The 25817-nt window shown below is 35.3% G+C and overlaps 1 protein-coding gene across 1 annotated transcript in view; it reads left to right on the plus strand.

Moving 5' to 3' along the window:
- Window positions 1–2917: 2917 nt before the first annotated feature.
- The window catches only part of LOC132119331 (glutamate receptor ionotropic, NMDA 3B-like), a 97637-nt gene continuing 74737 nt past the window's right edge, over window positions 2918–25817 (plus strand). Inside the window, exon 1 of the mRNA XM_059529190.1 lies at window positions 2918–3627. Coding sequence (XP_059385173.1) covers window positions 3169–3627 — 459 coding nt within the window. The 5' untranslated portion in view covers window positions 2918–3168. The remainder of the gene's footprint in view (window positions 3628–25817) is intronic.

Below are 25817 nucleotides of genomic sequence, written 5' to 3' on the forward strand. Positions count from 1 at the left end.
GACCCTCAGGGCAAGTCTCTTAAAGTATCTTTATAATTTTAGATTTTTATGATAAGGCAAGGTTAGTTAGAGTGATAAAATGTCAGGTTATGGTACAAATCTCCAGAAACTTGTTGATATTTATGGAATTTTCATGAATAATTAATAATATTTAATTTTAAAAAAGTGACCCTTCAAAATATTATTAAATAAATATATGTATAAAAAAAATTATATGTTTGAAAATATGATATTCCTTTTTACTCGATGGTCATTCAGTTGAATCTTTTCATAAAAATAGTGTAAAAGTTTTTTTCAAAAGGCAAGTTTATTTACATGCAACACATTTCTTATACATACACAGTGGTAATTCAACGTGCTTTACAAAAAAAAACACACTTAAAATAGTAGTCATTTACATAAGAAATAAAAAAAATAAAATACAGTGCAATAAAAGTAATTAAAATGAAAAGAATGTATATTAAAACATTCTAAATTAAATCAAAAATGAGGGACATAAAAGGAAGAAAGGATTAAATGCAAGGTACAAAAAGTTTATTTCTTACAAAGGTCATTTGTAACACTCATTTCTTTCAGGAATTAACACCCTCCCGAGCTTCTTCAGACTACTTATGTTTCTCCTGAGTATCAAATGTTTTTGGAATTGACAACAAAGAGGGCACTCCATGGCCAGCGAGTTATCTGTTTAGGTGCAGGCATGATTTAAACAATGACAAAGTCCGCATATTTGCTCTGTTTTTTTTTTCATCTTGGAGAGATAAAGTCTTTCATTTAATTGGTGTTGTCCTGTGTTGGCTTTTCTATCACAGCACAGACCCCCTGTTAATCTCACCTTATTACCTCTGCTCTTAAAACACACAGCACAGTTGACAGGGCAGTGGCTTTAAAGACAAGGATAGGATAGCTCTCTGGTGTGTATTAGCCATGAGCAGAGCTCCAGAGGAGAGCTCAGATCAGTTGATCAGGCTCTCTGATCAATATACGGTCTCGAGGAAATTGGCTGGGGTAGCTGCGCTACAGAAAAAGGTTCAGCTGACAGCCGTGACTGACGTGCTCCTAATGAGGCTGAGTGTTCATGCAAGCTGGGTGATGTTGCACAAAGTACTTCGAGGAGGCCTAATGAGAAAAAACTGATGAAATAGATTCTACGAGTTCATAAGAATATGAGTGCATTATCAATTAGCACTTTCCAGGAGTTCATAATGTTCTTGTAGCTCTGTCAGGTTTTGTCAAAATAATTAGCAGCATAAATGGCTGCCCACTGCTCCGGGTGTTTGCTCACAGTGTGTGTGTGTGTGTGTGTGTGTTCACTGCTCTGTGTGTGTGCATTTCGGATGGGTTAAATGCAGAGCACGAATTCTGAGTATGGGTCACCATACTTGGCTGAATGTCACTTCACTTTTCTTGTTTTGTTATATTTTCTTTCCTGACTGAATGAATCAGCACTCTTATTTGAATGTTCTGTGAGAAATGCAATATGCTAATTGTGGCATTCCATAGCGTTGACAAGAATTATCTACATTGCATAATGATTACTTATGCCCTTTACATACACTTTCAAATACAGCTGATTGGGGGTGACATTAAAACCATTTCACCTTCCTCTTCTGAGGTAATCCATGTTTTGGAATTCATACTTTTTTGGAAAAGTGGTGGAATATTAATAGCGGATTTTTCCCTTTTTTCTGTTGCAGCAAAATAAATTTGTAAACCAGCTGTACCATTTTCCCTGCTCTTGTTTACTTCTGCGCTTCAAAACTCAAAAGTATGAAAAGGGTCCAGCTTCAAACCAATTGTGCAAATATGCTAACTGTCTTTTTTATTTATTTTTTTTTAACTTTAAATCCAAAGATTTTATTTTATACTGACATTTCATTGCACCACTTAAGGAATAATCAGCAGACAAATATAAACAGTGACTTTGTTCTATTTCTCATTTAGTGCTTAACATTAGTAATTAAGGGAAATTCTACATTAGTTTCATATTCCATGCTGCTCTGGTTCTTTATAGCGTATAACAGGGTGTGTGATTGGCCAAGGCTTCAGTCCACCTTCATCAGATTCCATTTTACTGCATGACAGGCGCGTATCGAATCCCTGATACTCGGGCAGTGACCCACTTACAACACCTGCCTTCTGTTATCTCTTGCTTCTCTATTATTTTTCTTCATGTTAATTTACCCCTTTCTCAGCTTGTTTATTCTTTAATTGCAGGCTTGATTGTTTGACGGGGGGAACAGAACCCTTCCTAGAGCTGGCTGTCCGGCCAAACTGAGTTGATTCCTACTGTTCCTAATTTCCCTATGTTGTGAAAATTCACTCACCCTCTTTTTGTTCCGGGTCATTTCCATCCATCCCTCTATATATGTATGTATGTGATCTTCACACAGCTCATTGCCATACAACAACAGTCCGTAAAATAGTGTCCATTACACTCTTTAAAAAAAGGTTCTTTGCTGGTTCTCCAGATTTTTTAAATGTTCAGCATCCTAAGAAAAAAGGGGGTGGGGTGGGGGCTATACAATTATGACACTTCCAAATTTTCTAAATCCACCAACATTTTCTAACAACTGGTTTGAAAATCTAGACTGATATTTTAGAGCTGCACCGTGAGGGGTGATTTTCAAAGTAATGATGACAAAAATAAAATGTTCATTTTTGACTGAACTATTCCTTTAAGGAATTGCGTTGAAATTTCGTATTGTTTGTGTGCCTGCTGTAACCAATTAATGTCAGAATTGACTACTCTAACTGCTTTAGAATCTCGATTATAATCAGCTCCATATGATGCTGCCTCTGAAACCCCGAACAACCTGAGGATTGAAGTGTAAAAAGCACGCCTTTGGGTACAAAACTGGTTTTAATAATAGTGTTCATGTATTTGCGCACTAGTCGTTCTCCTTCGCGCTGTTTTCCTAATGATGCGCCTCTCCAGCGCTTCTTTGGGTGTGAACGCAATGACATCTCCGCCTTTCTCGAAACCCCCTCCTCTCCTGAGCAGAGTATCACATTCACACAGTAGCCTAACTCCATAGATCACTCCTCATACATCATCCTGCACTAAAAACAACAACAACAATAAAGGACGTTAAAGAAAAGAGCAGACAACAAGGCGAGCAATGCTATCTTCTGACAATGCCTCATCATCACCTTTGAGAGTGAAGCAGGATGAATTTCGTCTTCTACACATCCTTGGCATACTTTTATTTGGGATCGCAGATATTCCTTCTCCATACCCTGCTCGTCCAGCCCGCTCATTCTCACCCGCAGCCCTGCCACATCCTAGCGCGGATAGGACACACCGTGCGCCTGGGTGCCCTCCTGCCTCCCCGCCAGTCGGTCCGGGTGCGCGCGGCTCTCCACCGCGCCCTCAGCGGTCTCGCCGAGAGCGGCAACAACTTCCTTCCGTACAACTTGAGCCTGGACGTCGTGGCTCGGGAAGCCCCGAGCGGAGACCCCGAGTCGCTCTTCAGGTGTGTGTGTCAGGATATAGTGGTCCAGGGGGTCTCGGCTGTGCTCGCCTTCCCTCAGACGCAGGAGGAAATAGTACAAATGGAATTTATGTCCTCTTTTTTGGAAATTCCTTTTATAAGCATCATTGAGCACGGAGAACCCCTCAAAACTCAGGTAACGCGTTTCATTTAAGCAAGATCCCTGCTCCTGTTTTTAATACTGTGTTGATTTGGTGACTTCTAAACGCTTGCAATTTACATCTGCGACGCGTTTAATGCGCAGATACGGCTTTCGTTCATCTTTTCATCAACTGTCAGTTTAGGGAAGTTTAAAGGATAATTAAGGAATGAATGAATGAATCCCTCTTATTAATGCTTCATCCCCACCTCCCCAAAATCTCACACCTTTAAGGTGGCCAAAACACTTTGTGGTGCTTTTTTTTTAAAAATTTTATTAATTTATTTATTTGTAATATGTATATAGGCTAACATGTGCATTTCAACACTGTTTTCAAACAACGTTTCAGTCACAAAAACTTTTCTCGAATGCGCTAATTGTACGCTCCAAAGCAGAAATTGCGTTTGCCTGATTCGAGGAACCACAGCAACAGTTCAAGCACTTTCCTTTATGCACACAAAATAAATATCACTTTTGTGTGTGTGTGTGTGTGTGTGTGTGTTTTAAATAGTTGTGAACCCTTATAATTGTGACAACAAAATATTAATGAATTTTTTTTTAAGGACAAGATTCACCCATTTTAATTTTACTCTATTGTATATTTAGCTTAATTTATTAATAATGACCGACTTAACATCATAATTCATAACCCTGTTACTATCATCCGTGTTATCCCTGTTATGCTAAATCCCAACGTGTATTACATTTTTAGATTATTATATATTATTGCCTGTCCTAGATAATGAAAATGTATTACCTATGTAATTTGGATCTACCAGACTGGACAGGAATACACTTAACAAAATAATAGTTCAAAATATTAATTGTAAAAATCTAGATGATTAATTAGATACACAGCACAAGATAAATTTCCAAAGATGGCAGGCCTATAATAATCAGCAAATCAAGGCGCTTGTAAAAATTTGTTATGTAAGACCATCCAATTAACCACCATTTCCTCAATTTATATGCTACCCAAAATGGTATAATATACCCAATATGTTATATTTCTTTGCTCTCTATGATGTCAATGTAGATTCATTTTTGTGGAGATTTTGGCTTCACTCTGTGATGCAGCCTGATGTTCCCCTTAGGTCACAACAGATCTCTTCAGTTTGTGTGTTTGGAATGTTATGATGCACCTGCTCTATAAGAGAAAATGTTTCTCTGACAGGTGTGCTCTCTCGAGCAGAAATCTATGCCACATTGCATTGCACTCAGTCAGGTATGTCATATGCTGAGACAGTTTCACAGACATCAGTGTCAAATGAGATGTTCTGCTAAAATGCTGGAGTTAATGATATGGCCTAGAATACATTAGATGGTCAAAATGACATTTGCATGAAGCAGCTGTGATGTCTGCATATAATTGTATTTCTCTTGTTTGTTTATTGTCATGTTTGATTCTGAATTGCTGGCATACATAATGATATACAAGTGCTGGTCATATAATTAGAATATCATGAAAAAGTTGATTTATTTCATTCATTCTATCTATTCAAAAAGTGAAACTTGTATATTATATTCATTCATAACACACATAAATACTGATATATTTCAAATGTTTATTTCTTTTAATTTTGATGATTATAACTGACAACTAAGGAAAATCCCAAAATCAGTATCTCAGAAAATTAGAATATAAATTAAGACCAATACAAAGAAAGGATTTTTAGAAATCTTGGCCAACTAAAAAGTATAAAAATGAAAAGTTTGAGCATGTACAGCACTCAATACTTAGTTGGGGCTCCTTTTTCCTGAATTACTGCAGAAGTGCAACGTGGCATGGAGTCGATCAGTCTGTGGCACTGCTCAGGTGTTATGAGAGCCCAGGTTGCTCTGATAGTGGCCTTCAGCTCTTCTGCATTCTTGGGTCTGGCATATCTCACCTTCCTCTTCCCAATACCCCATAGATTTTCTATGGGGTTAGGATCAGGCAAGTTTGCTGGCCAATTAAGAACAGGGATACCATGGTCCTTAAACCAGGTACTGGTAGCTTTGGCACTTTGTGCAGGTGCCAAGTCCTGTTGAAAAATGAAATCTGCATCTCCATAAAGTTGGTCACCAGCAGGAAGCATGAAGTGCTCTAAAACTTCCTGGTATACGGCTGCATTGACCTTGGACCTCAGAAAACACAGTGGACCAATACCAGAAGATGGCATGGGACCCCAAACCATCACTGACTGTGGAAACTTTACTCTGACTCTGGGACCCTGATTTCAAAATTTACTTTCATCAGAGAACATAACTTTGGACCACTCAGCAGCAGTCCAGTCCTTTTTGAAGCGAGATGCTTCTGACACTGTCTGTTGTTGAAGAGTGGCTTGACACAAGGAATGCGGCAGCTGAAACCCATGTCTTGCATACGTCTGTGCATAGTGGTTCTTGAAGCACTGACTCCAGCTGCAGTCCACTCTTTGTGAATCTCCCCCACATTTTTGAATGGGTTTTGTTTCACAATCCTCTTCAGGGTGCGGTTATCCCTATCGCTTGTACACTTTTTTTCTACCACATCTTTTCCTTCCCTTCGCCTCTCTATTAATGTGCTTGGACACAGAGCTCTGTGAATAGCCAGCCTCTTTTGCAATGAGCTTTTGTGTTTTGCCCTCCTTGTGAAGGGGGTCAATGGTTGCCTTTTGGACAACTGTCAATTCAGCAGTCTTCCTCATGATTGTGTAGCCAATAGAACTAGACTGAGAGACCATTTAAAGGCTTTGCAGGTGTTTTGAGTTAATTAGCTGATTAGAGTGTGGCACCAGGTGTCTTCAATATTTAACCTTTTCACAATATTCAAATTTTCTGAGATACTGAATTTGGGATTTTTCTTAGTTGTCAGTTATAAACATCAAAATTAAAATAAATAAACATTTGAAATATATCAGTCTATGTGTAATGAATATACAAGTTTCACTTTTTGAATGGAATTAGTGAAATAAATAAACTTTTTGATGATATTCTAATTATATGTATATATATATATCTAATATGACCAGCACCTTTATTATGGAGTTCATTTAAGTGTATTGGATATTTTGCACCTGTCTTGGCTGCGGAGGGAAGCTTCATGTGCTGGTGTGTTTGGCATGCAGCACAGGATGAAAAGTGCTTACATCACAAGGTACTTTAAGAAATTAAAAAAAAGGGGGGGTGGGGTATTGTAAATCTTACAGCCAGCTGGGGAAAGGCATACATATGTCTTGCTCAATATCCATCCATTAAAATCACTTCAGGGGCTTCTTATCTACTCTACAAATATTTAGTAAAGATCCAGTGAAATTCTCCACATCTAGTCTTTCAACATGATCTCATGAGAATTTGTATGTATTTTCATGTTACGTGTGGTTCTACCACATGTACATTAACTCACATTTGCATAGACTCTGAAATGTACAATACTGACTTACAGCATCTAATATATATATATATATATATATATATATATATATATATATATATATATATATATATATATATATATATATATATATACATATAAACAACTTTAAAGGCATACCAATGTGTACAAATGTATTAAAACAGTTTACTTGTGTACTTAATATTGAATAACATTTTGTTCTGTTCTGTGTGGTTTCTGCTTCCAACTCATTTCAAAGAATTATATAATGTTAAACAAGACTACACTTTAAAACCTTAAAATGAGTTATATATTTTAATTGTTTTCTAGTTTTTAATCAAGTAATTTTTATTTTGTTTTCTATTAGAGAAATGTTGAAACTGACAACGGTGCCATAAAAAACACCAAAAATGCAACATAAAATCACAAAATTAATAAATGTTATTCTTGCACTGTAATCCAAGTCTTCAGAATCCATATAATTGTGAGAAACCCAAACTCAAGCCCTTATTTAACAATCTTCATCACCATCCTCAGCAGCAACCTCAGCGAAGCATCAAATCCAACACTCATTAAAATTTTAGCAATTCTGATTCTGATTCTGCTTATCAATACCATTTCTTAACGATTCCTAGTTTCGATTCCAATGAAGTCCAACATTTAGATATTAAATATTTAATCTGTTATTTATTTATTTATTTATTTATTTTATTTTTTTTGCAAAACAGTCTGTTGTAGCTGAATGCCAAAAACCAGCAACATAAAGAACATTTACACAAGGATTTTTTGCCTATGGTTGTAACAAAAATAAGACAGCATCACAGAAAAAACAACTAGACTAACTAATATAGACTTACATTATTAAAGTCAAGTGAACAGTCATAAAACAGTAATAAAAGTAAAGAGTAAGAAAATAAGACCAAATAAACAAATAAGCACTAGCACAAATAAATACGTTCAGGTACAGAAATTGAAATAAAGTGTAATGAAAGGTAAAATCACTGCATAGTTTTCTTTTTATAAATAGTATAAAGATCAATCCTTATTAACGTCACAAAAGTTATTCAGTCCAGACCGGTGAGTGATTTTCTTTTTCTTTTGTTCTTTGAATAACTTTAATGGCACAGGCAGCAGCAGGAATATTGCGCTGCTGTCACTCTAAGACTGAATTCACAGATGTGTATTTGTCCATTTAAGATCTAGAGGACATAAAAGAAAACTCTACTTTTGGTGTGTGCGCTGTTTTTGAGTTCTTGTCTTGTGCTTGAATGGTTTAAAATGCATTAAAATGCATTAAAATGCGCACACAGGAATTTATAGCAAAGTTGAAATGCATGTGTCTTAATGAATCTAAGGTTCTTAGAAATATGGATCTTGTCCGTAATACGCAACCCTACTTGTTACAACTTAAAAAAATACCACTTCAAGAAGCTTTACGACAGATTTTCCAGCAGTTTTAACCAACATATTTGGCTTATGGATGTATAAACAATTAGACCATATGGAATCTGTTGGATGAATTTTTCTTTTTTTTTTTGTTCTTTTTATAAAGGGACCATGCACAATTTTTAACATAAAATTTCCATTTCATGTATTGTACCGGATTTAGCCAAGGGCATGAGTATGATCAGACATGTGTCACAGGAATATCAGACATTGACAGATCTGTGTAGGCTGTAAACTTCTGTCTATGTCCTTCTGCAATCTGCCAATCAGTGTAAAAGCTCACAGTGCTCTGCTTTAATGTGAAACATCGCTGAGGGAAAAATAAAGGCATGGTGATAATAGGGCTTGTAAAATTTGCTGCTGCTGTAATGCTTATGGGACGTTCTGGAGCTCTGAGGCGCTTGGATCCTGCTTTACTAGATCTGCTAATCTTGCTTTTTGAGGAGAAATGTGTTCTCTTTAGCAGGCTGGCTTTTGCCTTGTGTTCTGTTTATCAATTGTTTGAGCTCCATGTGGAGATGCGGACAGAGCAGTGATACAGTGTGAGGTTTAATTTATTTATTCTCTTTCTCCCATTGTTTTGTTCCTCACAGTTTGCTTTATGGCAGATGTTGTAGTTCTAGCACATCAACTTTGAAGCTTAAACTCTCATCTTCTGTTAAAGGTCCAAAAGACCCCAAGGCCTTTTTAATTGACCCCAAACAGAAACAATGTTACTATAGTGCATGACAATGGCTTTTTGAGCGCATGCCTACTGGATAATACAACAGAGGGGGAAGCTTCAATAATCTCAGCTGGGTTTCTATTAGAACAGAGAAGCATATTAAAACAATTTGATTGAAAAATAAGAAGTTACAGGGGTAGTTCACAGTTACTCTCCCACCATTGTTGTCTGTTGAACACAAAATAATATATTTTGAAGAATGTGATTAACTAAACACTTTCCTGGTCCTAAATGTCTTTGGAATATATTGGAATCTTGATTATTATTCTCAAAAATGTTTTAAAATATATTATGTATATATTATTTTTAACAACTATTATGAATTAATAATTTTTTTAAATATCACTAAATAGCACTGTAAAAATTATTTTCGAAGTTGGAGTACGTTTTCCATGAAAATACTGTTTTTGTCTTTCTGCGTAAATATTTCATGTATTCAATATATTACCTGCCATTTCTTTGTTATCAACTATGAAATTTACTAGCAATTTTTTACTAGAGCATATTTGGAAAGTCGCACCAAATGACCTTCTACAACCTGAAGGCTTTTCATAAAAAGGTCAAATTATATTTTAAGTGAGGATATATTTTAAGAGACTTATTTAAGAGACACAAGCCTGAGGATATGCATGGGTCTACTATATATATATAAATGTTTCATGTTTGATGCTTTATATATTTTAAAGTGTAGTTTATTTCGGTGATGAATTCAGCAGTAATGGCTACTGAATTTTCAACAGCCACATGAGATCTTTTAGAAATCATTCTGAAACATTAACATTAAAAACATTAATTATTTCAACTCTTTGACCAGTTGTGTGTGTGTGTGTGTGTGTGTGTGTATATATATATATATTTGTTCTTTGTCCCATCAGTACTCACATCCCATCTCTGCTTGCATGAACTCAATTGAAATGACAAATGTTCTTTCTTGTCTCTAATTTGCAGTAGTAAAAGAATGACCAGAGGGGACGCTGTAAAATGAAAGAGAAACCCAGCGCACCGAAAAACCCAAAACACAAAGCTCTTTTATGTGGATTCTTTATCTGTACAGCCGTAGCAATGTCACGCTGTGAAAGTATGCTATAAAGACCTACATAATAAAAAGAGCTTCCATTGACTGTTTCAGAGCTCATAAAAGCGTCCCTTTGTTTTATCAAAGTTTATCACAACACCATAAAATTTATCACAATCCAATAAGAGAATTGTTAAACTGGCAGTGGCTAAATGGCCAGTATTCAAGTGTGTTTGGTTAGAAACCATCTCTGCACAAAAGCAAAGTTTATTAAACCAAAGCCATCTAGATTTTTTTTTACCCCAATCCACAGTGTGTGTGTGTGTGTGTGTGAAAGGTCCTACGTTTAGTTTGCTTAACACAAAATATCTGCGATTTTAAAGGTCACCCTTGGGCAGAACTCAAGACTATTACTTGCTCCATGAATTTATAGATCATAAAATCCAGGTCTTTTCTGAAACGGCACAGAATTGATCCAGAAACTGCAAAAGACTTTAGGTACTTTGAAAAGGAAAAGTATGCAGTTCAAGGAGTTTTTGTTGCTGAACAGTTTAAAGAAATTGAACAGAATCAGCTTCTTTCGAAGACACAAATGGCCAGTAAGCGAAGTGTGCTTCGTGTTTTGCTGATTGTTCATTAAAAATTCAAAGTTCAGAAATTTATACTATCTAGTGGTCATTTATTATTATGAAATAGGTTTTATTTTATCACCGGAATTGCAAGGTGAACTTTATTAAGGAACATATTGTTAGCTAGTGGTGGATACAATGATGTCTCGTCCCGGGAACCTAAAGATGCAAGTTTCTGCTGTTTCCCCATTTTTTTTTTTTTTTTTTGTTCAAATGATTCACAATTGTTTGAAATGAAAGTTCCGTAAATATCACTACTTTTGAACTCAATATTCCAAGTGTTTCAAACAATGACTGTTGTTTTGCCTTTTTCACTGCATTTCCTAAACTTCCCTATCCCAAGAAATAACCTCCATGGATTGCCTGATAACTTGGTGGATAAAAATCAGAGCTGTTAATACAAATAAATCCCAGGCAGAGGTGAATCCCATGTGCTACCTACCTACTGTAATTACTGAGATCACAATCTTTGCTAAACCTCGCGCTGGTCCTGACGGACTGACCCTGGGATTGCTGTACTGTGGAGCCTTTCAGATAAAAGTAATGTTGCATATCAGTAGTACAATGATGGGTAATGTTTGTCTCTAATTCTAGAGAGGAAAAAGCATGTCCCAAGATTCTACCTGCCTTTTGTTTTAAAAAAACATCAACTCCACTTTGATATTAATCAGAGATCATCAGTAGATTGTTATTCAGACAAATGATACATTTCATAATGTATACTGTTTATTTTACCCCCACTCTAAAATCTTGCCTCAGACCAGAAAGCAATACTTCATGTTTATTAAAAATGGAAAATGTTTTATGACAAAAATGAAATGTAAAATAGTTTAAGAATCTATCAGTTCATATCAATGTCAGCTCTCATCCTGTCAGTCTGGTGAATTAAATTTACATTTTTAAATCTTAATATATTCTTCTTCTTTTTACATTTAATTTAATTAAAAATAAAAAATTAAATTAATACATCGCAAACGTTTTCAAGCTTCAATCTTATTCTCAGTTCTAACTAAATTATCTTATAATTGACTCCCCTAATTTCAATATATGTTGCACTAGAGTCAGGAGTTATTTTTGACACCGAGATCAGCGGAACGCCAAAATCGATATGAATTTAATTGAAATTCCAGGAGTCAGTTATTGGGCAGGATGATACGGTGTGTTGTAGAGAGCGTGCTCTCTTACTAGCTGTTACTGTCTGCACTCAAACCTTACCTGAATCTCAGCACGGGAACTGATTCACCACATGAATCCTTCAGAGATTGTCTGAGATGTTTCAAGTATGTTTACATGCAGCCTCCCTCTATCCACTGCCTTACCTAAACCCCAACAAGTGAGTGATCAAGGATGTCTAAAATACCTGGAGAGAGCGATCCGTTAGCATTCCCATTCACCTCAAAGAGCTGCTCGTCTGGCACAAGCCAAAATGATGTCCTGACAGATCTGACTGCCTGACACTGGTGAAACATGTAACATAATAAATTTTTGATTCATGTCGTCAGTACACAGCTTCTGATGAACGGTCATCAGTGGAGCAGAAGAAGACAGAGAACTTGGAATTAATTACATGAAACTTAAACGTTTTGATGTGGATATTTGCAGACATTAAGCGAAAATCAGCAAACTTAGACATGCTGTTGTAACAGTCCCAGACTACAAGACCGGCCTTCGAAATACAGCCTGTGCCCTTGACATCCTCACACCTTGCAGTTGTGTAATTCCCCTCCACCTGATGCTCTGTGTACTGAGCGAGGCAGACTTGATAAGTAAAAAATTGAAGGAGTCCCAGAAAAGAAGGCAGTAGAGGCGTAAAGAGATAAATTATACTAGTGCACAGGTGTGAGACAGTGATAGGCAGCATTGCCTCCTGGGTACAAGACTTGTCCGGGAGATTTTCCCCCTGATGTTTGGAAGTGACAGTGTGGCCTCTGTGGGAATGTTCTGGCCTGTACTAACCGTATACCGGTTCTATGAGGGAACCCAATGACCATTTTAATAGCGATTTCCTTTAACTCCCCAAACACGTGTGAATTAGCATGAATCTTTGTTAGAACATATGCTTGGGAAATGTTTGGTTTAACTGTCAAAAGAATGATTTCCTCCTGGCTAAACCTGGGTTAATTCAAGTTAAAGTCAACATGTAATGTTGTTATATACCTTGTTGTGAACGGTTGATCCATGCATATACTGTAACTAAGGGGGCATTCACACTTTTTTCAAGTAAAAACAGAAACCGTTTTATGTGTTTTGACCGTCCATTTACATGATAGCATTTTGGGGGCCTGAAAATGCAAACTTTTGAAAAATTGTTTCAAAATGTGATTTTTTGAAAATGATGCCCTTATCAGCTCTGTGTAAACTACAAAAAAGCACATTTTTGAAAAGGACAGCATCGTGCGCATGCATATTAGGTGTTCAGTATATAGACATATGCAGAGGCACGTAGTGTTTCTTTACAAAGTGGCTACTGGCCTGGAATGCATAATACAGTGTTATGTCACTCATCCATGTGAATGGGGATCATTTTGTTATCTGTAGGGAAAAACTTTCAGTATATCATTAACTGTTTTATGTATATCATTGTTGTATATTATTGTTGATGAAACACATTGTTGATGAAATACATAACAACAGACTTCTCTCTGGTGACGTATGCCCATCTTCTCCAATCATTTAAAGCCTTAAAACTGCTCCTTTCTTACTGTCGACTGCAAGCTTGCATTCATTTTTGACTGCAACACTCACAAGTGCCCACCATACAGTTTTTAATTATTTGGACATACGTACATCACAAAAGAAGAAAAGTTCAGTTTCATTGCAACTTTAAAGGAACACTCCACTATTTTTGAAAATAGGCTCATTTTCCAGCTCCCCTAGAGTTAAACAGTTGAGTTTTACTGTTTTACTGATCGGATGTCCATTCATCCGATCTCCGGGTCTGGCGGTAGCACTTTTAACTTAGCTTAGCTTAGCTTAGCATAGATCATTGAATCTGATTAGACCGTTAGCATCTCGCTCAAAAATGACCAAAGAGTTTCTATATTTTTCCTATTTAAAACTTGACTCTTCTGTAGTTACATCGTGTACTAAGACTGACAGAAAAGTAAAAGTTCCGATATTCTAGTCTGATTTGCCTGGGAACTATACTATCATTCCGGCGTAATAATAAAGGAAATGCTGCCGTACCATGGGCATGCACATTTATGATTTGACCCACTTTAATTACCTCACTGTTTTTTTTTTTTTTTTTTTTATTTAAAGAAGACAAAATCCCTTTTTGTGTGCTAATCAGAACCACTAGTACCTCTTTCATTTGTGTTTTGCTACCTGCTCATTGATGACTTGACATTTCTTGGGGTTTAAATTGGCATCACTTCAGCCCTTAAATTGGTTTGCAATAACCTTGATATACTACCTAGGTGCTAAACGAGAAAAAGTCCTTAGTTTGGCTGCTTACCAACTGCTGTCTACAAATTTAATATTTTAATCTTGATAATATCCTTAAAAGGCCCAAGGGTAAAAAAAAAACATTTATCCACCACAATGCTTCTTTTTGCTCAGATTAAGCGCTAGAATCAATTTTAAGTGTCTGGCCATGAGAGAGTAACTGTTTATCAATGATAGCTATTTAGTCTTTAATTGAAGCAGTGATTTACAATACTTGGATGGGCTAGTAACTTGAATTCTGGTAACCGAGTATCAATTAGAATAAAAGCAAGGGACTCAGTAAATACTCAAATAAATGCATGCTTTTTCTGAATTAATTCACCCAGAAGAAACATTTTATCATCGTTTACTCACCCTCATGTCATTCCAAAATAAGACTTTCTTTCATACAAAAGAAGATATTTTGAAGACCATACACACTTTTGGAAACTACATTAGAACCTATTGACTTTAGCTCTTTCCCCACCAGCTTTTTTTTATATATACAGTATATATAGTTGTCAGCCACTGCTAGCTGGCTTTTTGATCATTTTCACAAAACTTTAATGGCCCCCAGAATATTTTGTTGTATCTGAACATGCAATATTTCAAAAGAAAAAATAATTCATTATTTTCATAAAAAAGCAACATCTTGGGGGGGAAAGGCTGAGAAAATGGCATTTTTGTTAAAGACTACATGTGGATTAGATTCAGAAAGGTGCTCATAAAAAAAGATTTTGTAGATCACTAATATTAACACCCCAAAAGCATCACTTTCTTGAACCACTTCCTGGATCAGCATTTTATTCCGTAACTTTAGGCAGTTTTGATTTACAGTTATATGCTGTTTTATGTTCGATGTTCAAATTTTTTTGTGCAATCGTTTTTGCATTTTTTTTTGCCTGTGTTTTGATCGAGAGATTCACTTATCTTTCAGAAGATGTGTCATAGCGCCCCTACCGTAAGCTCCACAGTCCTGTGTAATAGCGCCTCCCATCGTACAACAGTGAAAACACAATATTTCCCATCAATGTAGGGAAAGAGGTCAGTGGCACTTGGAAATGATTTGGTAATCAGTATTCGTGTGAAAGAGTTTCTTGGGAAACTCCTATTAATTATTTTCTATGGTGGCGAGAGAGCTCAACGTGCTACAAAAAAAAAAAAAAAAACAGAAATTAAGAAAACATCTTCATCAATTTGACAACACAGGCGCTGCAAAGACTCACAACACAACCAAATACAGAAACGCTGCAAATACAGAAATTCACTGCAAAGACTCAAAACACAAATCGAGAAACGTGCTGCAAAAAAACAAACAAACAACAGAAATGTGCTGCAAATACAGAACAAACAAACAAAAACAGAACAATGTGTTCAGACCACATCGAAAATGTTTCAGGAAAGCTCGTTTCTTAGTTTGTGTTGTGCGTTTCTGTATTTTCAGTGTTCAACACATTTGCAGCATGTTGAGCTCTCTCGGACACTGTATTTTCTCTCCATTTACAGAATAACGCTTCCTCGCATTTTTCCATATTTCCGTGTTTTCACCTTTGTATGATAGGATGCACTATTACACAGGACTGTGAAGCTTTTTATAGAAGTTATTTACTCTATCGATGTTTTGAGCATCGCTGTGAATCTGATCCAGATGTAGTCTATATCAAAAGTGTGATTTTTCTCAGCTTTTTGTTCGAATTGTTGCTTGCTTATTCAAAATGTTAATGCTGGTGGGGAGAGAGTTAATGAATTTCCCCTTTATAGGATCGAACGTGCAAATCAATCCTTACTCTGTAACCACAAGGTACGATCACTTAAATTTGTATATATTTTGTTTCTGTTCTGAGCCTTTTCTTATTTCTCATGAACTCTCTTCTTCTCTGTTCATCTACTCCATTACTCATTGATTCCCTTTCTTATTCATTAACTCTTCTGCTCTCTTTATGAATGAGTTCCGCTGAGCAGGCTTTGGCAGGTTGAAGCGTGAGATGGGCTCTGCATTTCTGCCTTTGTTTTTCACCCTGACAGCTAACTATTTTTTTGGCAGGCGACAGGCTCATTGGATTCCAGCAGGGCAGAGGAACCTGCCAAAGCCTCGTCTCCTAACACAGCGCTCTGATATTAGCCAATTCTTTTTCATGTTGTGCTCCTGCTGTTTGGGTCGTGACCGCCATTTTCTGAACACCGCACCGTCTGAGCCTCTGTTCTGATACGTCAAAGTCTGGGTTGCCCACGTGCCTTCGGCTGTCGTCTGCCAGGGGTCTTGACAGAGGCTGTGCTAAACTGGGGCAGCTCTGACCCAGTTGCTGTAATAGACTGTCAGGATAAAGAGGCTGATGACAGAAGCTTGAGACGAGTATTTCAAACCAGCCACTTCTCAACCGACCGATGTAGCAGCAGGGTGGGCTTAACAGCAGGCAGAGGTATACAGCTAACAAGGACCCCCAAATATGTCATATTTTACATATGATGAGCTAAAAAAAACAACTGGTATATCATACTATTGAAATCACTATTTATTTTGACACTGTTCAAGGAATATTGTGGGTTCGATACAAATGAAGCTTCAGCAACTGCATTTGTGGCATAATTTTGATTAGCATAAAATAATTAATTATACAAAATGCAAAAACTTGAGTCTATAAAATTAAGGGGGTGGGGGGATAGAAGTCATTGTGTTTCTTTTGTTTGCAAAACTTTTGCACTTCCTCAAAATCTTATGTTGGTTGATTCACAAAAGGTTCAGGACAATTTTGTTGGAAAAAACTGTTGAGGAAAATAATAATATGAGTTGGGACAAAAAACAAAATTATATTTCAATGCTTTGCAACCAAATGCAACATTTCCTAAGGGGAAAGTAAAATGTCTGCTATAAAAACACAAAACATTTTTATAGTTATGTAGATTAATAAAAATGTATTTCCAGATAAATTTTACTTTATTTGAAAAAATAAAAATTCTTTTGTGTATGCTTTTCAAAATTCCATGAGAAATTATTATTACATGTAATATAATATAATATAATATAATATAATATAATATAATATAATATAATATAATATAATATAATATATAGGCCAAATTCATTTCCATTTGTAGTGTTTTTTTGTTGTTTTATTTTTAATTGAAAGAAAAGTTTATTTTGTTTTTATTTATTTATTTTTGCTAATCAGAATTATACCACAAGCTTAGCCGTCTATTGAGTTTGACCATGTAGAGTATTCCTCTAATGCAAGCCAGATAGTGAGGAAATATTCCAAGGTTTTTGTGACTGCAATGAGGCAGAAAGTCTCAACCTTAAATTGAAGACCTAAAATTATCTTTAAGTGTAAAAACATCTTAATGAAGCCTACACCTATCACCTCAAACTAAATTACCAGCAGAAAATAGCACGGTGCAAGCTGAGTAGAAACCCAACTCTTAATGTGTTTCATTTGGTTTTGTGCTCACTTCTGTCTTTGTAGTAAAATATAGTGCGATTTAATGTGCTGTGTGCACTTTGTATGCGATATATAACTTCTAATTTAGAAGAGCCATTCAGCAATGAAATGTTTATTGCGAGTTATGCTCTGTGGCGCTATAACAGTTTGTTTATTGCTTTATAACAGTTTGTTCTGGTTTTTAAAAAAGAGGCTCGTTGCTATGAGTCTTTTTAGCTCTCCTCAGCAGACCAAAGGCTTTATTCAAAGCATACAGCATTTATCTGAAGTCTCCTTGCACAGAAAGCCAGCAGATTCACCAACAAAGCCATCAGATAATAGAGAAAACAGAAATAAATTGGTCTGTCAGGAAACATTTGGCAATTTGAGATTGGTATTCTGTAATGCCAGTTTGGATGATTAATAGAAGAACGGTGAAGCTTGATTAAACTGATCATGTTTTTTGGTTTCTGGTCATAACCATGATGTCCATCCTGTAAAATGACAAAAAAATATGGGTTTGTCAGTGACAGATGCATCATAGTTGATCTGTAACATCTCTCTTTCAAAACGTATTTGTTATCTGCTTGAAGGTCAATAAATAAAACATACAATCTTTTAGTAATTTTTTTATGGGGAAATACCAGTTAAATTTGGTTGAACATAAATCGGTGTTTGTTTAATTACAAATATATTACACATGACATTTAAAACTACAATTTAAAAAAGATCGGTACGTTTTTAAAATGTTTTTTTAGTAGTCTCACCAAGCCTGTGTTTATTTGATCAGAAATACAGTATGATGAAATATTGTTACAATTTAAAATAACTTTTCTCTTGTGATATATTTTGAAGTGTAAATTAGTTGTGAATTTTTTGTCATTTTACACCATTACTCATGTCACATGACCCTTCAGAAATCATTCTAACATGCTGATCTGATGAATAATTTCTAATTATTATCAGTGCTAAAAACAGTTGTGCTGCTTAATATTTTTGTGGAAACCATGATACATTTTTTTTTTTTTTTTTAAATAACTTTATTGATGTTCGAAAGAACAGCATTGGTCAATTGAATGTGTCATTGCTAAATAAAAGTATTAATTAAAACAATCTTTCCCCAAAATTTTGAGCAGTATATTATAGTAATATAATAATTCCTAAAACATTTTAGAAATCCTGCCATGAAGGCAATTATGTTTTCATGTAAAAGCTAAATTTACCTGAATTACATTTTTATTTATTCTATATAACTCCTCCGGGATGAACAGTAACATATTAAAGAACACTGAAAAATACAATGTTTTATTTACCTTTTCTCATTACACTCTAAATGGAGTCAATATTATTTCCCATTGAAAAGCCCTTACAAGTCAGCCACTAGATGCTGTACAGTTCTGTTCAAGAGCCCGTGACAGGATCTTTGGACCCTCACTCTGTTGTTCTTATTCTACAAGCCCTCTTTAAGCTCTTTGGAAAGAGCACTGTACCTTGGCCGAATGCGAGAGGTCGAGGGAAACACAGATACTGCTGTGGAGCAGCCAGGATTACTCAAGGGCCCAACTGCAATGATAATGAAAGCACATCAGAGCCAGCAGTCCTCCGGTGCCACATCCTTAGGAGTCCACTTAATGATGTTGAACACAGACACATCTCTTTTAAACAGGATTTATTATTAACACACAGCGAGAAACAAAGCTAAAGCCAAGAAAATCCAGTCCATTCTACAAATAGCTCCTAATTTGCTCTTTAGTTCTCTTTATTAGACTAGTGCAGCTGACTTCTCGCTGCAACCTTGGATCCAGTCATGCAGTCTTATGGTCTTTCTTCTGTTCAGACAAACGGGGTCGGTGTCAGCCGAACAACTGCCATGAGATCGATGTGAAAGCTAATGGATAGTTTCCTCCAGATATTACGCTGAAGCCTTCAGCCTTCAGCAGATGATAAAATGACCTCTCAAACTGTTAGTTCTGCTGCGGGAAGAAAGCATACAGCTAAGAAGAAGTAAATGTAAATGAAGTCAAATCCTTTTAGAACTCACTTAAGAATGTAAGAATGTGATGTAAGTATGTACTAAGCATTCCCTGTTTTTTTATACCTGGCATTCATTCATAATTTCTTTCTTTAATTCATTTATTCTGAAGCAGAATCTCTTTTCATGTCAACATCTGACATTGGAAGCTCTTCTAGAACTGGTTTGCTTTTATCTTCTGCATCTATTTATGATGCACATTGATCGCTCAGTCTTGTGAGAGCTAGATGTATTAGATACAGTATGTTATTTTATTATTATTATTATTTTTTTAGAGATCATTTATTCCATTCTCTATTGTTTTACTGAGTAATACATATTTATATACACTATACTGTTTCAAAGTTTGGGGTGAGTAAGATTTGAATGTTTTGATATGGTATTCATTTGGTCAAAATACAGTACAAATAGTTATTTTCTGAAATATGACTAACATTTAAATCAAATGTTTTCTATTTTAAGAAACATTTATTGTTATTATCAGTGTTTAAAACATTAATTGATTATTTCATTAATTAAAATTTTTTTTCCTGGAAACTGTTATGTTTTGTTCAGGATTCGGGAAAATTTTTTTATTTAAAAATATAAATCTTTTGTAAAAATGTTTAATGTCACATTTTATTAATTTAATGTGTCCTTCATAAATAAAAATACTAATTTCTTGAAACTTACAGTAGTGTATTTGTTGATCCTTTCTATTGTTGTTGTTTTTTTGTTTTTTACATTTATTAAGAGGATTTTTGTTTTATTAAGCTATGTGTTTTGTTTTGTTATGCTATATGCATATAGGTGCATATAATCTGCTGAGTTAATATCTAATTTTTTGTCATAAAAACTTGACCAAAAATGTAATATTTTATAAATATACAACTAAAGGTTTTGCATGCATATAAATAGAAGTATTTGGGTCCTTTATACATTATAACAAAAAGTACAAATAAACAATTTAATATTTTAATTAATAAATTTTCTAAAATATTAGTGTTGGCCTTTTTGAACAGTTTGTACCCTGTTCATGAAGCAGACCTTAAGTCCCATTCAGCAGTCACAATCTCTGTTCTCTTAGCATCAGTTTGCATGTGTAACTTGATTTTGTTATTGCCTAAAGCTAACAACATAATTATTTTTTTCTCCATGAATGTCTGAGAACAGCTGAACATCCTACTATTATTATCAACACTAAAGCAATGTAGCTTGTCCACTGAACGTTTGTTATTTCCTTTCTACATTGTGACTCAAGTCAAGGCCTTACCAGTGATGACAGCAAACGCAATACGTCTGAGCCTCATGGATTCTGGCAGATTCCTTCACTAATCAATGAATTCTTTATTCTCCACAAGCCAGAATCATCATTCACCTCTTTGAACTGAACTTTGATTAAGACAAACTTTACATCAGATTTTGACATGGTTCTTTCTCATTCCACTGTGTTACAGGGCTTGCGTCTGTCGTGATTGATTCCCCTTTTGTCTAATGAAGCGTTGGGCTGCAGGGGTTGATCTTTGGTCTCATCAATCACAGTGTCAGTGCAGTGACATTGGCTGCTAACTCATTGTGAAGGCTAGAAAACACAGCAAAGAACACCGGTGATATAAAATCAGACATTTCAAGGTGATACAACTGTCTTGATATCATACTACAGAAAAAAGCCTCATTAATTGTAAAAAAAAAAAAAATAAATAAATAAAAATAAATAAACGGGAAATGACATCATAAAAGACCACTGCAGATCCTCTAAACTGTGTGTCAAGGTCAATATGTCTCTTAAAATTAGGGCTGCATGATCAATCAAAATAAAACCAAAACTATCTAATCAAAGGGGCTCCAATTTAATGAAACAAATATATACTGTAGACTGTGTGGTTCAGAGTGAAGTGTGGCCCTGTGTTCTTTTACACTCGGGCAGCTCTTGAGCCATTGTTTTCAGTGTCTATGAGAGCTTGCTGTTTCACAAATTAAGATAAATAATAGTATTGTTAAATAAAATTATTATTATTATTGAAAGTAAGAAAAGAAAAATAAATCCTGCACACCACTTTAACTTGCTGATACGAAATTTAATATAACTTTAAAATAACTTTAATATGCAACATTTAATTTAACAGACCTTGAAAATTGAAGATTGAAAAGTGAAGATTGAAAATTGAAAACTTGATGATGCCATCTAGAGAAGGTGACTTTGACTTAATTTTACAACGGTGGGAAGTGACCTGGATCTGTACCTTACAGACTCTTTCTCCAGTGAAATCAAATGCTCTCATTGAATTTATTTAATGTGATATTTTAATGTGTTTTCCAAAGATTAAGTTTTATGTTTATGACAAGGCAAGGTTGGTTCAAGTTGTAAAATTTCATACAACTCCCCAAAGACTGCTATTTATGAATTAATCATTCATGACATTGTGAACAATTTTTTTAATCTTTAAAATATAGGTATTTAAAAATAATAATTAATGTGGAATTATGTAAAATAGAAGAACATATTGTATTACTTTTGTCTTGATGGTTAGGCCTACACAACATGGCATTTTTAGAATTATTATTATATATATATATATATATATTTTTTTTTTAAGGTACAAAAGTTTTTGTTAAAACCAATATAAATACAAAGAGTACATTTGTGAGAACTTACAAATGTGCCTCTTAAATATATGTTTTAAAAGAATAACAAAACATAATTACAGTAGCTGATTCAGAAGCGCCAGATTATCATAGCAAAGTCAGAATGACCTCCTCTCCTAGTTTCACGAAACGGTCGTCCATAAAATGCGTTGCTGTTCTGTTGTAAGTATTCTTAAAGATTCCTAAATGTATCTACTTTCAGAGGGCCAGATAAAGAGCTTTTGTTTTTTTCTAGATACACACAGCATCTCCCTGACATGACTGCTTCAACACTAACTGTGGTTACTGAAACCACACATTCTTTCAGTGCATGAACATTTGGGTGGTATTACGCAAATATTCCCACGCAGTGACGTAGACATGGGGCGTGTTAGAATGAGGCGTTTTAGGGGGCGTGGCAGAGTCTTAACTTTGATAAAAAAATATCTCTAACACTCCAAAGAGAAAGGAAAAATTTAAATCGCACCATATGACCCCTTTAAAATATCATCCAGAACATTTAGCAAAGATGTGACTTTGGCATGATGGGATATTCTAATTGTTTGTACAAACTGTTTCCCTAAACTTCTTCGGTCATTAACCTTCACTTTGAATTGGCAGGATAACTGACAAAGAGCGTTGTAGTGTAGGATTGTTTTTTTTTTTTTAATTAATTAAGATGAAACATTTCCTCAGATGAGTAAGAAGAGTAAGATGATGAACAGTATTTTCATTCCTTGTATTTGTGAAAAAGATCAATCAAATTCCCTTGTTTTAGATAAAGGGAAAGTTCACCCAAAAAATACACATTTAATAATTATTATTTAATAATAATTATTGATACACATTTAAATCACATATAGATTGAATTGTTTTATTAGTACTGAATTCATCTCTTCAATATGTTCTGCATTGTTGCATTGGTTTTTCTACCAATTAATCATAGTGCTGCCTTACATTTAAGCCCACATTAGGAATCTTAGAAGGTAAAATCATATCTTAAAATCCTGCCTAAAGAGGGTTTATAACAAGGCTATTGTTTGAATGTTATTGAAGATATTAGGTATGCTTTTCAATCGTGCTTATTTGGTCCTGATGCTTTTTTGGTGTAATGACTAAAAATACTTGAAAATGTTTCTTCTTCACTTCATGTCATGAGATTTCCAAAACACTTATCATAATCCATAACAACACACAAACAAACCCACACACACACACACACACACACACACACACACCTCATCTATAATCCAGCAAAACTGTTTATTCTTCTCTGCTGTGTTTGCGGCTTTTTATGGATCCAGTATTTGTGTTCAGGATTTTAAGTCTTTATTTCTTTTTCTTGCCCTTCTGTCCTTGATCCCCAGTGTTCAGCGTCTGTTGGAATATCAAAGGATTTACACTTCAGCATAGTCATTCCGATAAAAAAAAAGAGAGGGAGAAAAAGGTGTGGAATCTTCCATTAAATCTCTTTTATCTCCCAGAATGTCAGTGCTGGCATTGAGGGATGAGCGCACTCAATCCAAGAAAGATACATTTAAGAAAAGAGAGAAAGAAAAAAGTCAGTATCTCAATTTGTCCATGTGTTCAGCTCGCTTTGCATGATGGGAAGGTCTCAGCTGATGAGTTCTTAAGAAAGGAAGAGAGAACCTCAAATGACTCCTCTTTCTTTGTGGTGCACCGCAGCCTTTGACTGTGGGACTGTGCACAGATCTCGATGAGACTCTAAATATTTGTGTTTGGTCATGCTTCATCTTAGGTCACAGCCACACAGCTTTGACTATAAATAGTATATAGTGAGCCGCATGTTTGGCAGCAGTGTGATGAGAATGAATTTGAAAGTACAGAAGGAAAATGCAGCAAATGAAATACTCTCATTATAGTGCTTTTTGAATATGCGGCAGCAATTGTTGACTTAATTACATACTGTATGTTAATTCACATAGGTAAAACAATGTTGAGCTCAAAAATGTAATCTAGAAGGTTGAAGTGGCTTAAAGGTGCGATGGCACCTTTGTATACATTGGCTTCTTCTTCTTCCACCCTTGAGTCTATGGCAGCCCATGGAACCGCTTGTGGGAAAGTTATGAAATTTGGCACACCAATAGAGGACAGTCTGATCTGTCACCAAAGCAAATTTTTAGTCTCTAACTCTATTGTCGGGATTCCCAACCACATTCCTGGAGTCTACCCAACACTGCATGTTTTCCATGTCTTTTTAATCAAACGCACCTGATTCAGATCATCGGCTCATTAGTAGAGACTCCAAGACCTGAAATGGGTGTGTCAGAAAAAGAAGAGAGGTAAAAGGTGCATTTATGCTAATAAGTTTTGTACCATAAAGTTTAGACAGAAAAATCAGATTCTTTCTTTCTGATTCTTTGGCTCGTGCCAAGTCAAATGGAGAACAAACTTTAAAATCATACGGGTCAAGAATAGTTCAAAAAACCTTCTTTTTTGACCTAGAAGGTTTGTCTGATCAACTTTAGACTGTGCTGGCAAAAAGCTATGGAAATTCAAGTTGATTAGTCAATCCGTTATCAAATAAAATAAAAATGGAGATGAGGCTATATCTCTGTTACCCTTTAGCGTATTCTGACAAAAGTCTTATGACAACCATGACCTGAGGCTACATGTACAGTTTTGGCACAGCACCACCTAGTGGTCAGGAGATATGAAAAATAAAATTTTTGCGTATAATTTCTGGACAGATTGGCCAAATATCAACCATTTTGGGCATCGGCCATTTAGAATTTTGTTGTAAAATGCTATATTTTGCCGCATTGTTACAAAACTTGGTTTGTGTCTACAGTACGATACCCTGATGGTACTCTAAAGGTTTTGGGTCAGTGGAACCTTCTGGTGAAAAGTTATAATAACATTTGTAAAAAATGTGTATAACTTTTGATTAAATTAGCCAATTATAATCAAACTGGTCTCAAAACATTCCTTGGGCCATGCCAAGAACATAGATAAATGTTCCATATGTAGGTTAAACTGACTGACCACCATTTAAATTTTTCTTTTTACTGTTTGTCTGATTTTCACCAAATTCGAATCAGATCATCTTTGGACCATGCTGACAAAAAGTTCGATGGATTTTGTGCCAGTGGATTTCGTGTCAATAAACTAAGCGGTTTTTGTATAGCACCACAACAAAGTTGAGGCATGATGCCAATCTACATCTGAGTATCTCTGCAAAGCATTGACATATTGACACCAAACACCTTTCTACTAACCCAGTAAGACATAATGTGGACAGTCATGTGTTGATGCATTTATCTCAGTGACAAAATTTCAAATACTAATTTCAAAACGGATCATTTTTTATGTTTATTTTAACACGTAGCCTCAAAAAAAAAAATATATGAGCTTTATCAGCTTACCACTAAAATCATTGCTTTTAAAAATGAAATTGGGTTGATAAGACAACAGTAAGTAGTAATTTTCTCCTCTGCACCAAAAACACACGTCATTTAGCTTGAACTCTATAGAGCAGGTATCGTCTGTCCTATTTGTCATTTACGTTTTTTCTTGATT

The sequence above is a fragment of the Carassius carassius genome, chromosome 38 (genome assembly GCF_963082965.1).
Source record: "Carassius carassius chromosome 38, fCarCar2.1, whole genome shotgun sequence".
In the NCBI taxonomy this organism is placed as follows: Eukaryota; Metazoa; Chordata; class Actinopteri; order Cypriniformes; family Cyprinidae; genus Carassius; species Carassius carassius.